This window comes from Prionailurus bengalensis, chromosome B2 (genome assembly GCF_016509475.1).
Source record: "Prionailurus bengalensis isolate Pbe53 chromosome B2, Fcat_Pben_1.1_paternal_pri, whole genome shotgun sequence".
Taxonomy (NCBI): domain Eukaryota; kingdom Metazoa; phylum Chordata; class Mammalia; order Carnivora; family Felidae; genus Prionailurus; species Prionailurus bengalensis.
Genome location: NC_057349.1, coordinates 54,195,625 through 54,208,082, shown reverse-complemented (window position 1 = coordinate 54,208,082; position 12,458 = coordinate 54,195,625). Strand labels below are relative to the sequence as shown.

At 40.4% G+C, this 12,458-nt stretch overlaps 1 protein-coding gene across 2 annotated transcripts in view; it reads right to left on the bottom strand.

Annotated features, from left to right (window-relative positions):
- The window catches only part of PRIM2 (DNA primase subunit 2), a 355,938-nt gene extending 349,644 nt beyond the window's left edge, over positions 1-6,294 (bottom strand). The window contains exons 1-3 of one of the 2 annotated variants that reach the window (XM_043591715.1): positions 6,196-6,294; positions 5,280-5,441; positions 2,231-2,334 (exon numbers count right to left, since the gene is read on the bottom strand). In XM_043591715.1, coding sequence (XP_043447650.1) covers positions 2,231-2,334; positions 5,280-5,433 — 258 coding nt within the window. In that variant the 5' untranslated portion in view covers positions 5,434-5,441; positions 6,196-6,294. Of the gene's footprint in view, positions 1-2,230; positions 2,335-5,279; positions 5,442-6,195 lie in introns of those variants that run through there. The other variant, XM_043591716.1, reaches the window with a different exon arrangement.
- Positions 6,295-12,458: the final 6,164 nt, after the last annotated feature.

Sequence of the window (12,458 nt, the reverse complement as noted above, 5' to 3'; positions counted from 1 at the left end):
TTCCAGAGTCATAAAGCTTATTAAACAATAGAACAGAGATTTGACACATAATTATTTCTTTCCTCACTGTTAGAAAAGCTGCTTCAGTCTTCATTACTTGACCCAAGCTCCCTACCACGCCATCTTCTCTCTCAACAGAGAACTTCACTTACTTTACAGAAAATAAAGGCCACCAGGCCAACTGCTTCAGCTCCAAGCATGTGCATCCACTGTATTACTTTCCCTTCCATCTCTATGGACAAAGGATCTCCCCTCCTCCTGAATAAGCTCATCCCTAAACCTGAACCATGCAATCCATCTGCTCTTGACTCCTAAGGATCTTGATTTATCAAATGCTCTCTCAAAGTATCTTTAAGCTCCCCTCCTCTTCTTTCTCTTCTAGATTTTTTCACTCAGCTTATAAGCATGTTCAAGTGTCTCCTGTTATGTGTCCTCTCTTTTTCCCTACAAATTCTTCTATATTCAGACCTATTTCTCCCCTGTCTTTTCAGCTAGCCATCTTAAAAGAGTACATATTCTATACCCACCTCTCTCCTCCAAACACTGTCCTCATTTTGGCTTCTGCCTCTATCTACAACTCATCTATCCGTACAACTCATCTTACATGAGCCTAAGCTTCTGAAATTATGTGGTTAAGAGTATCACCTGAGGGGCGCCTGGGTGGCGCAGTCGGTTAAGCGTCCGACTTCAGCCAGGTCACCATCTCGCGGTCTGTGAGTTCGAGCCCCGCGTCAGGCTCTAGGCAGATGGCTCGGAGCCTGGAGCCTGTTTCCGATTCTGTGTCTCCCTCTCTCTCTGCCCCTCCCCCATTCATGCTCTGTCTCTCTCTGTCCCAAAAATAAATAAAAACGTTGAAAAAAAAAATTTTTGTTTAAAAATTAAAAAAAGAGTATCACCTGAGACAAAATGTCCAGTTCTAATCTTGGCCCCACCATTTACCATCTCATAAGCCTGGGCCAGTTACTCAGCCTATCAATAACTCTGTACCTTTATCTATAAAATAGGGATGACAATTGTACCTGCTTCATAAGACTATTAACTATATTACATGGATTAATATATGTAATGTGCTTAGGGCAAACTCTGGGATACACTAAGCATAATATGAATGCCTGCTATTATTCCTATGGGATCAGTATTTACATCATAATCATCATTATGGAAACTCCAAATTTCCTTGGCCACCATGCCACTATTATCCCTGCTGATCTCCCACGTCTCAGGCAGCTCCTTCTCAATCTCCTTCCCAGATTCCCCCAATTCTACTTCACCTTCAGTACTGGTATTCTTCACATCTTGTCCTCCATCGTCTTCTCACTCAAATATTTCCCTCCTCCTGATGATTCCAACCTTCTTCTTAAATCCATACTCCCAACTCCAGGCTTAAGTCCAAGCTATATGCATATCCAATTATCTACTACACATTTCCACTAGAACCTCAAATTCTTGTCTAGAACTCAACATATTCCTTCTAAGACTTGCTTCTCCTCCTATATGTTACCTCTCAAAATACTACCACCATCCATAGTTGTCCTAACCAGAAACCTAAGGTGTCATTCATAACTCTCTTTTCCCTTCTCCCTGTAATGTCACTAAAATCTTTTGATTCTACCTTCATAATATCATTATACTAGTCCTCTTCTCCGATTCAAATCACTCTCATCCTTTTCTCCAATTCGAATCACTCTCATTATGTCCAAGCTACTTGGTTTTCCTCCCACAGACATGGCCCTCTCAATCTGCTATCTTCCCAAAATAAAAATCTGATCACATCTATCGAGTTTCAGTTCCAGCACTACCTGGAACTTTAACACCTTCCCAAACCTCCCCAAGCTGGGCTGGGTAATCCTATGTGCTCTTGGAGTTCCTGGAACACATATCTAGTAACAGTACTCATCCTGTGGTACTCATCTGGCAACGTCTGGAGATACATACCAGGTAGAAGCCAGAGATGCTGAGCACCCTACAATGCACAGGACAGTCCCTACACCGAGAAATTATCAGGCCCAAATGTCAGTAGTTCCGTGGCTGAGAAACCCTGCTGTATTATAATCGTCTGACTATATATGGCAATCATTCCTAGTGGACTGCAGATATACCTTCAGGCACAGTCCATGCTATTTTAGTCTTTTTAAAAGCCCTGTGCCTAATACAAGATATTTTCCACAACCAAGACTCAGTATATAAATATATACAAACCGAAAAACATTTCTTTCCCACTTTTACTTACTCTGAAGGAAAACTTGAGCCTTCTTATCTCAGCCTCCAATTTACTCTGGTATTGCTCGGTTCCTTTCACATGGCTCACACCAAGATTTTCGACTGTTTTTAGCACTAGAAATTTTTTAAAAACAGAAGAAAAATGTATGAATGCAAGATAATTTTTTTTAGAAGACAGCACGCACACAAGCAGAGAAGAGGGACAGAGAGGGAAAGGGAAGGGGGGAGGGACAAGGAGAGGGACAAGGAGAGAGAATCTTAAACAGGCTCTGCGCTCAGCACAGAGTCCAACACAGGGCTTAATCCCACGATCATGGGATCATGACTTGAGGTGAAATCAAGAGTCGGATGCTCAAGTGACTGAGCTATCCAGGCGCCCCAAGATAGTTTTTAAAAACTAAATCCCAAGACAAAGCCTATGAACAATTCCATAATTACTTGTTTTTAAAAGATAAGTTATAGGGGCACCTGGGTGGCTCAGTCAGTTAAGCATCCAACTCTTAATTCCAGCTCAGGTCATGATCTCACGGTTCAGGAGCTCTAGCCCTGCATCAGGGCTCTGCACTGACAGGGAGGAGCTTGCTTGGGATTTTCTCTCTCCTTCTCTCTCTGTTCCTCCCCTGCTTGTGTTCTCTCTCTCTCTCAAAGTAAACAAACTTGAAAAAATAAATAAAAGATAACAAGTTGTAATAGTTTTATTTTCTGCAAGTACATTATATAAATTATATAAATTTATAAGAAGATAATTTCCATCCATGTGCAGAAAATATCCATGTCCCATAACACAAGTTAATACCAGGATTCTCAGAGAGTGAAGGGTGGGGAATAATCATTGTTGTACTGAGCCACCATTGTCGAGGACATGCCAGTGTGCTGGTATGAAAAAAAAAAATGAGTACCCTTGTTTGCATCCCTTCTGTGATACTGTTAGTTTGTTTCATTTACTCAGCATAGAATCATCAGAAAAAACAGCCCTTCCTTTCCTGATGAAGTAGAGGAGAAGACACAACAGTGAAAAAGCAAAGCCCTCCAATGATGCAAGTGAACTGTCCTGATTAGATGCATATTGTTCAAAGGTTCCTTGTCAATTCTTTCTCAGATTAATTCTACTTCCATCAATATAAAAAGCATTTTTATAATTCAAGGATGAAAAACTAAAAATGAATCCTGAACATAAATCCATGTCCCACAGGTACCTCCTTATTACAGTATCTCAAACTAAACTCATCATCTTCCCCTCAGTCCTGCCCCTCTTCCTATCATCCCCATCTCAACTAGCATCGTTTTTTTTTTTTAATTTTTATTTATGTTTGAGAGAGGGAGAGACAGAACGTAAGCAGGGAAGGGGCAGAGAGAGAGGGAGACACAGAATCTGAAGCAGGCTCCTGGCTCTGAGCTGTCAGCACAAAGCCTGATGTGGAGCTTGAACTCATGAACCATGACATCATGACCCGAGCCAAAGCTGGATGCTTAACCAACTGAGCCACTCAGGCACCCCTCCACTAGCACAGTTTCTAACCAGACCATCCAGACTGGAATTTCAGCCACCCCCACTGGCCCCCTCACTCCTCACATCCAACCAACTCCCAAATCCTGTCAGGAATACCTCCTCAGTATCCCTTAAATCTCTCCCTGCCTACACACTGCCACTTGTCACTGCCTTAGTTCAGGCACTTACTAGCTCACCCCTTAAGTGCCAAATCCAAGGGACACTCTTCAATCATCCTCTTAATCTCCATGAAGCATCTGACACTGTTAAGGTTCCTAAAACCCTTTTCTCCCTTGTCTTCACTCTTTCAGTCAACAGGCACTAAGTGCCCCCTCTGTGTATTAGCAGTTGTCACTCTGCTCTTCTAAAAATGATGAACAGTTTCTCACCTTACCTTCTGATTTTCCCACAGGGATATCCTGGAACATAAACTCAGAAAACACTGCTTTTATTTCTGTTTCAATTCATGCCTAGCTTATTTCTTTCTTCCACTAGCACACAGAGGATAAGTAGGCCACATCCTGCCTACACCCTGATATTGCACTGTTAGCTTGGCAAAAAAATGCCCTTGGTTATCCATTCTTCTCCATTTGCTCTGAACTTGTCACTGTTCCCTCAGATAGAACATTCTCTCTTTTGCCTCCCAGCCTTAGTACAGTTTGTTATCTTGGACTGAAAAAAACCTTTAACTACTTCTCTTTTCAGAAATTTCTACTCATCCTTCAAGGTCCAGATTACACTTCAACTTCTCTAAGAAGTCTTACTTAATCAAACTAAGTCACCCCTGCTTCTGATTTAAGAGCATTACTATTTGGGGCACCTGGGTGGCTCAGTCGGTTAAGCATCCGCCTTTGGCTCAGGTCATGATTTCATGGTTTGTGAGTTCAAGCCCCGCGTCCAGCTCTGTGCTGACAGCTCGGAGCCTGGAGCCTGCTTCGGTTTCTGGGTCTCCTTCTCTCTGCCCCTCCCCCACTTGTGCTCTGTGTCTATCAAAAATAAATAAATGTATAAAAAAAACTTTTTTTTTTTAATTTTTTTTTCAACATTTATTTATTTTTTTGGGAAAGAGACAGAGCATGAACGGGGGAGGGGCAGAGAGAGAGAGGGAGACACAGAATCGGAAACAGGCTCCAGGCTCTGAGCCATCAGCCCAAAGCCTGACGCGGGACTCGAACTCACGGACCGCGAGATCGTGACTTGGCTGAAGTCGGAGGCTTAACCGACTGCGCCACCCAGGCGCCCCAAAAAAAACTTTTTTAATAAAAAAATAAGAGCATTACTATTTACCTCTAGTAAGGCACTTACAATACTAAATTATGATTATTATTTTGGATGCCTTTATGTGCGTACTAGAATACAGCTTCAACAAATATGAGAATTACATTATTCATCTGGAAATCCCCACCCCAGAATATAGTGGCACTCAATAAATATACACTGAACAGTAAATAGAAACCCTCAATAAATATTTCGAGAATGAACTGAATGAAGGAAATTACCCTCATTCGTTTCCACAAAGTATAAGTGAAGTTCTCAAGAATATATAAATTTTAATTCAAATATCACTCACATTTAACTCTATCAATAGCCAAGCTTTCAAACTCAATCAAAGATATGTTTTCAGAAGGTGGCTCCAAGTAAAACTGAAGGCTATGAGGATAGCAAGCATTCCTTTGGTCACCTCCCAACCTCAGTCTTCTCCGATTTCCTCCAGAAAACTGCATCTCATTATCTTGGAAGGAAACATAAAAGGGTTAAAAGGATGGCAAATGGAGTTGAAAACAACAAACAACAAGCGCAAAAAACAACTCCACATACACAGCAAAAAAACTGAAGGGCATGCATAAAATGTTAAAGTGGTCATCCCGAGGCAATACGTCTTTCTGGGTCTTCCAGATTTTCTACAACACACCTGTAACAATTCTGTAGGGAAGGGGGGGTGTGCACGGTGAAACGCAGGTAGTGGTCATAACTTCCAGCAACATTAAAGTCAAAGTCAAGCGATATTGCCAGTTCACTATAGGTCTGTGTACCACCGTCCTTAGATCTCTACAGTCCCAAGAGTTAAGATGAGATTTTAAACCCGTTGCAATCGTAAATTCGGAGGAAAGCGCGGTAGATTCTGGCTTTCCAGAGAAGAGACTTAATGGTCCGGGTCCAATTCATCACTTCCTATATTATGACCCCGGAAAATAGAACACGTCTTTCTAATCCAGTCCTTCCGAACCCCTTTTAAGAAACATCCTCAAACTCCTATAAAAATTAAGCCCCTCAATCCTACCTGAGCACTCCTCCGACGAAGCTGTTCTCTCCTCAGCTCGCTGACACCTGCGTCTCTGCCTCAACCAACCAATACTCAATACACCCACCCCAGGATGTCATTCTTCTGTTCCCACGGCTCGCAAAGTGCTCTCCCTTCTTTCTCGACCTGCAAGCCTTAACACCAAGACTAATGTCCGTGGTAAAACCACAGGAGATCCTCTTACCTGCAACCACACCAAACACGATATGCAGAAACGCCGATAGGCGCTTTTGTCAGATGGCGGGAGAGTTCATATAGGGCCGGAAACGGAAGTGACTGGACCACAAAGCCCGCCCTTCGAACCTCCCGCCCACCCAGCGCGCGCCCTGCGCATGCTCAATGTGGCGCCCCTCGGTTCCTGAGGGTGTGTAATCCACGTTGCCCGCTTAAAGTTTTTTAAGTTGGACTGTTTGTGTCTCCAAATTAAAAGCTGCACGGCCTGTATGTGCAGTCGGTAGCTTTTTGACGATTGCAGTTGGGGAACTGGAAGGCTATCGGCAGAATTTCCAGACTCCCAAGAGTGTGGCGCTTTAATCCACAGGCTGGACTGTGGAGCTAGCGGAGGAAGGGAGGAATAGGCGTTTACGGATCTGCTCAGTATTAGAGGTTCTGTTCTTTTCTTCCTTAATCTTTCAGCGACCTTGAGATATTACCCCCATTTTACAGATGAGAAAATAGAAGCTAAAAGATGAACGTTAGTTAGCCTATATACAGTACATATTTTGATTTTTCTATGGAACGTCAAGCCGAGTAAAAACAGATTGTACCTTCATTTCTTCCCCTTCCACGCCTCCCGCATAGTAAGCGCCCCGAAAAAAACTGGAATTAGAATGAATGCACACACGCAGAAATAGCTCCGAGCCTACAGAAATTAGAAGAGAGTCGACTCAGAGGAGAGAAGTAGGGGTCGAACAGAAGCGGTGAGTCAGCCACAACAGCTCTCTGACTGAGGTCTGTATAGTTTTCAAGAGCTGGAAATAAGCTTCACCTGTGGCCTGTAGGAGGCGTGTCTCACTAAAGTAGCTGAGGAAAGAGCTAGTAAAGGTAATTATTGCAGGTGAAGAGCGCTTTGAAATGAAATGTTCAAGTTTCTAGAAATGCAAAATATATTGAAACGGTATCAGATTTCAAAGAACATACCTATCATGGACCAAAATGTGGCTAGCACTGACTTTGTATCAGGACACATTCTAAGTGATTTCCATATCAATTCATTTTATTCTCATAACCCTGTGACATAGGCTTATTATTAACCCATTTTACAGATAAGGAAACCGTAGAACAGAGAAAGAAGTTATCTCAAAGATGACAGAGCCACGTTCAAAGTGAGGGAGAATGTCCCCAAACACCACAGTGCTAACCAGCCTACTGTACTAATTACGTGTTATGACAACAGTGCCTCACTTTAATGCTTTCCTGTCTGTATCAGACAACATAATTAACATCACCTGGTACAAAGAAGGTATCTGAAAGCATGAGAGCTGCCTGAAAAAATCTGGAGCACAGACGATAAGAACATTTATTTGAATGTTCATCTGATCTCTGGATAGGAAAGGAAGGTAAATAAATTACAAAGAAATCTAAAGATTTCACTGTAAAAATGTAAAGTTGGGCATCTAAAAAAAATCAAAACTAGAGGGAAAGTTTACCGTAACTAATACCATCAAGATGCAAAGAGCTTGTGTAAATTAATTAGAAAAAATCCTGACACAAATTGAAAACTGGAAAAAGAACAGCAGCAAATAACTCATAGCCAATAAAATGTGAAAAAATGTTTGTTATTGAGAGCAAAGAAATTTTTCCCAAATTGGCAAGGATTTTACAATGGAAATACCCAGTGCTGAACAAAGTCCAGTACAATGAGCTCACATAGGAATTGATCTTGGTGCTAAAATTCTGGAGTACAATATAGTAATGTGTATTATGAGCCCTAAAAGAATTCATACAGTTTGACCAAATAATTTCAATTATATGAATCTATGCAGAAATGGACACAAAAATTTGTGTCCAAGTAACTTCATTACATCATTATAAGAGTGAAAACCCAGAAAAAAGAATAAATGAGCAATGATATAGTTGTGTCATGGGACATTACACAACCATTCAAAATACATGTTTTTGAAGAATATTGACTCAGGAAAATGCTCAAGATACTACTCACAGCAGAATACATAAAACCACGTATGTCATATGAGCCCAATTTTGCAAAAACAAACAAACAAAAAAACAAAATAAAAAAAAACTGACAACAGTCATTTTTAAGTTAATTTTCCTAGTAAATAAAACTGTAGAAATTTGGGGAACTGTCAAAAAGAAAACCCACTATCTACTTATGCCATCACCCAGGGACAGGCACTGTTAACATTTTGTTTCAAGCAATAAAATTTCATGGTTGGTGAGAATGAACAAAAGATAGTGGTATCATACCAGTATATTTTTCTGCAATGCTTCTGACTTCCAGAAGGAGGCTGCCCTCTGCAACTCCTTCTCCCTCCAAATGTACACCAATCCACAACCTCCCCTCCTCTTACGATCTGGGCAGATGGTATCCATCGCAAATAGAATTTTAGGTGCAAGACAGCCACTCTGAGCTATACATAGTTTTTATTTAACTTTTCTTAGCTTTATCTTCAGTCCAGTCTAAAAAAATTTGGTCTACTGCAAAAATAACAATGCTTTACATTGATAGCAACTAAGCCACTGGCAGTGCAATAGTATTTTTCTGGTATTTTTAAAGTTCTATTTTAATTATTCAAACACATCTTGGGGACACCTTGGTGGTTCAGTCGGTTGTGCATCCAACTTCAGCTCAGGTCATGATCTCCCGGTTTGTGAGTTTGAGCCCCGTGTTGGGCTCTGTGCTGATAGCTGGGAACCTGGAACCTGCTTCAGATTCTGTGTCTCCCTCTCTCTATGCCCCTCCCCCACTTGTGCTCTGTCTCTCTCTGTCTCTCAAAAATGAATAAATGTAAAAAAATTTTTTAAAAAATTCTATGTAAAAAAAATTCTCCTTCAAGGAGTCAAATGCTGCCCTCCTCCATCCTGTTGAGCCTTTGCTTCTGCCACCTGGGTTGCTCCTCATGTAAACCACCATGATCTTTGAAATTCCATACAGTATAATTCTTATATTACATCCCTATACTACAGAAGTTCTTAATCTTTTCAGAATGTGAACTACTGTATGATTTGATGAACACACTCCTCAAAGTATACTCCTTTGGTCACTACCTCACTGTAAAGAGTGTTTTCTGTATCCAGAGGCAACTGTAATATGCATCTACCTATCACAGCACCGATAATGGACAACAGTGTCATACATTTCAGTAGCCATATTTGGTAAATCACTGTAATCTCTTTCATGTATTTATTTTCATCAAAAAAATTAATTAACACAATGCTCAGCCCTGGCAACCAAGATGCACATAAATTACAGACCTTGACCTCATAATCCATGGGAGGAAAAACACATATAAACATATAAGTTTTACTTCCATTAGACCATAAGCATCTCAAAAACAGGGACCAGTGCATCATTCATCTTTGTAGCCCCTACAAATATCTATTATTTTGAATTTGATGTAAAATATGAAAGATGCATGAAAAAACTGATGGGTTCAGCTTGCCATGCAACAGATGGTTTGAATCAAAGGTGGTTAAACATACAAAACTTTAAGTCCTCATCTGAAAACTACATACACATTCCTTCCAGAATGACTTGGGTCCCAAGTTTAGCCTATAGTAAGCACAGAGTACCATCTCTGATGAAAATTCCATGATCATCACTGCTAAATTCAGTGCCTGCCCTGGACATCACCCAGCTACAGGCAGACTGTCCCACAGAGGGGCATTCACTCTTAGATGACTCCACAGCTCCAAGAGTTATGTCCTGTAATGTGTTGTACTTACAACCAAGATTTTCGTTACCATGCTTAGCAAATCAAAATGAGTGCTCATTCTTCCCCTATGCAGGGTATGCTGCCCTAAAAACCAAAGGTCTGGTACATTTCTTTATCCAGTGATGACTCTATAAACTCTAGGTCCAGCCAGCTCTGCTTGCCAATGAAAGCAAAGACAGGAGGGATTTCCAGCAGGATAGCTGACCCATAAAATAATACAGTTAGCCAATACTGATCTCTCCACCCTTTTCATTTCACTGCCCACCTCTGGACATGGCAAAGAAAGAAACCTGAAGGAGCACTTTGTTTTTATCCCTTTGTTTCAGATTGCTTTTATTAGTCGAGCATCAAGTAGCAAGAGAAGTAGAGAAAAAGCATATTCCTTTTTTTAATGTTTATTTATTTATTTTGAGAGAGAAAAAGAGAGTGCAAGTGCTGGAGGGGTGGGGAGAGAGAGAGAGAGAGAGATAGAGAGAGAGAGAGAGAGAGAGAGAGAGAGAGGGAATCCCAAGCAGGTTCCACGCTGTCAGCACAGAGCCCAACATGGGGCTCAATCTCACAAACCTCAAGATTATTACCTGAGCCGAGATCAAGAGTCTGACGCTTAACCAACTGAGCCACCCAGGCGCCCCAAGAAAAAGCATATTCTTAAAGGAAAGTACAGGGAGAAAAGATTACCCTTCCATGTATCAAACTTATGTGATTTGTTTTAGAAATACTAATTCAGTACCTACTAAGTGCCAGGCAATATTTTCTATGTCAGGGATACAAGAATGATGACACAGCCAAAAATCCCAGCCATCATAAACCTTATATTCTAGTGGAAAAGAGAGACAACAAGGAAGAGAAGAATACACATTACTATGTTAAATAATAACTGCTAAGCAGAAAAAAAAAAAAGCAGAGTAGGAGGATATAAAGCATTTGGAAGAGGCATTGAAATTTTGAAAAGGGTAGTCGGGAAAGACTAGCTAAGGATATGACCATAAGAAAATTATGGATTTAGTTATGTGTATCTTTAGAAGAATAACATTTCAGGCAGATGGAAGGCATATCATAATTCCATAGTATTTAAGACAATGTGGTATTGGGACAGTAATAGACAAATCAACAATAGCAACAGAAAAAAAAAAAAACCAGAAATGGACCTACCCTTATGAAGAAACTTGGTATAGGACACGTCCACCAGAGACTCAGAGAAAAGATGGATGATTCTAAATGGTCCTGTGACCACTGGCTATCTATATGGGGGAAATATATTTCTTACCTCTCACTATACACAAAAATCAATTCCAGATGGTTAAATGACTTACATGTGAAAGGAAAAACTTTAAGAATTTAGAGCAAATATATGGATGGTCTTAATATGGCAAAGAATTTCTTAAATAAGATATTATGAAAAAGCACAAGCCATTCTGGAGATGGACAGCGGTGATGGTTGCACAACAATGTGAATGAACTTAATGCCACTGAACTGTACACTAAAAATTGGGTAAAATGGTAAGTTTTGCACCACAATTTTCTTAAAAAGCACAAACCTAAAAGGGGAACATTGATAATTTCAGCCACATTAAAATTAAGAACTTAGGTTTAAGAAACACATAAAGATATATTTTTTTAAATCACCCACAAATTGGGAAAAGAAACTTGTCAGATATGATTAACACAGGATTAGTATCAGAATACAATCAATAGAAAAAAGATAAAAACACAATAGAAAAGAAGGGGAAGAACAACCCTGAACAGGTATTTCATAACAGAAGAAACATAAATGATCAATAAACATACAAAAATATGTTCAACCACATTAGCAATTGGGGAAGTGCAAGTTAAAACCACAGTGAAGTAATAATCTATATCCACTAGATGGGAAAACATTTTAAATCTGAAAATATCGAGTATTAACAAGGAACTCCTACTGTAGGTAGGAGTATTAATTGGTGCAACTACTTTAAGATTTAAAAAAAATTTTTTTTAATGTTTATTTATTTTTGAGAGAGAGAGAGAGAGAGCGCAAGTGGGGGAAGGGCAGAGAGAGAGAGATGGACACACAGAATCTGAAACAGACTCCAGGCTCCAAGCTGTCAGCACAGAGCCCAACACAGGGCTCGAACTTGGGATTGGTGAGATCATGACCTGAGCCAAATTCGGATGCTTAACCAACTGAGCCACCCAGGGGCCCCTTTTTAAGATTTTTTTTTTAAGTTTATTTATTTATTATTTGAGAGAGAGCACAAGTGGGCGAGGGGCAGAGAGAGAGAGGAAGAGGGAGAGAGAATCCCATGCAGGCTCTGCACCACCAAGGCAGAGCCTGACATAGGGCTCAAACCCACAAACATGAGATCGTGACCTGAGGTGAAACCAAGAGTCAGATGCTTAACCTACTAAGCCACACAGGTGCCCCTAATGCAACTACTTTTAAAAACAATTTGGCATCATCTGGTAAATCTAACCCTTTGTCTCAGTATATATAATAATTCTACTCTAAGTGTATTCTCTAGAGAGATTTTCATGCATAGACATCAAAAACCCTTAACAAGAATGTTCATAA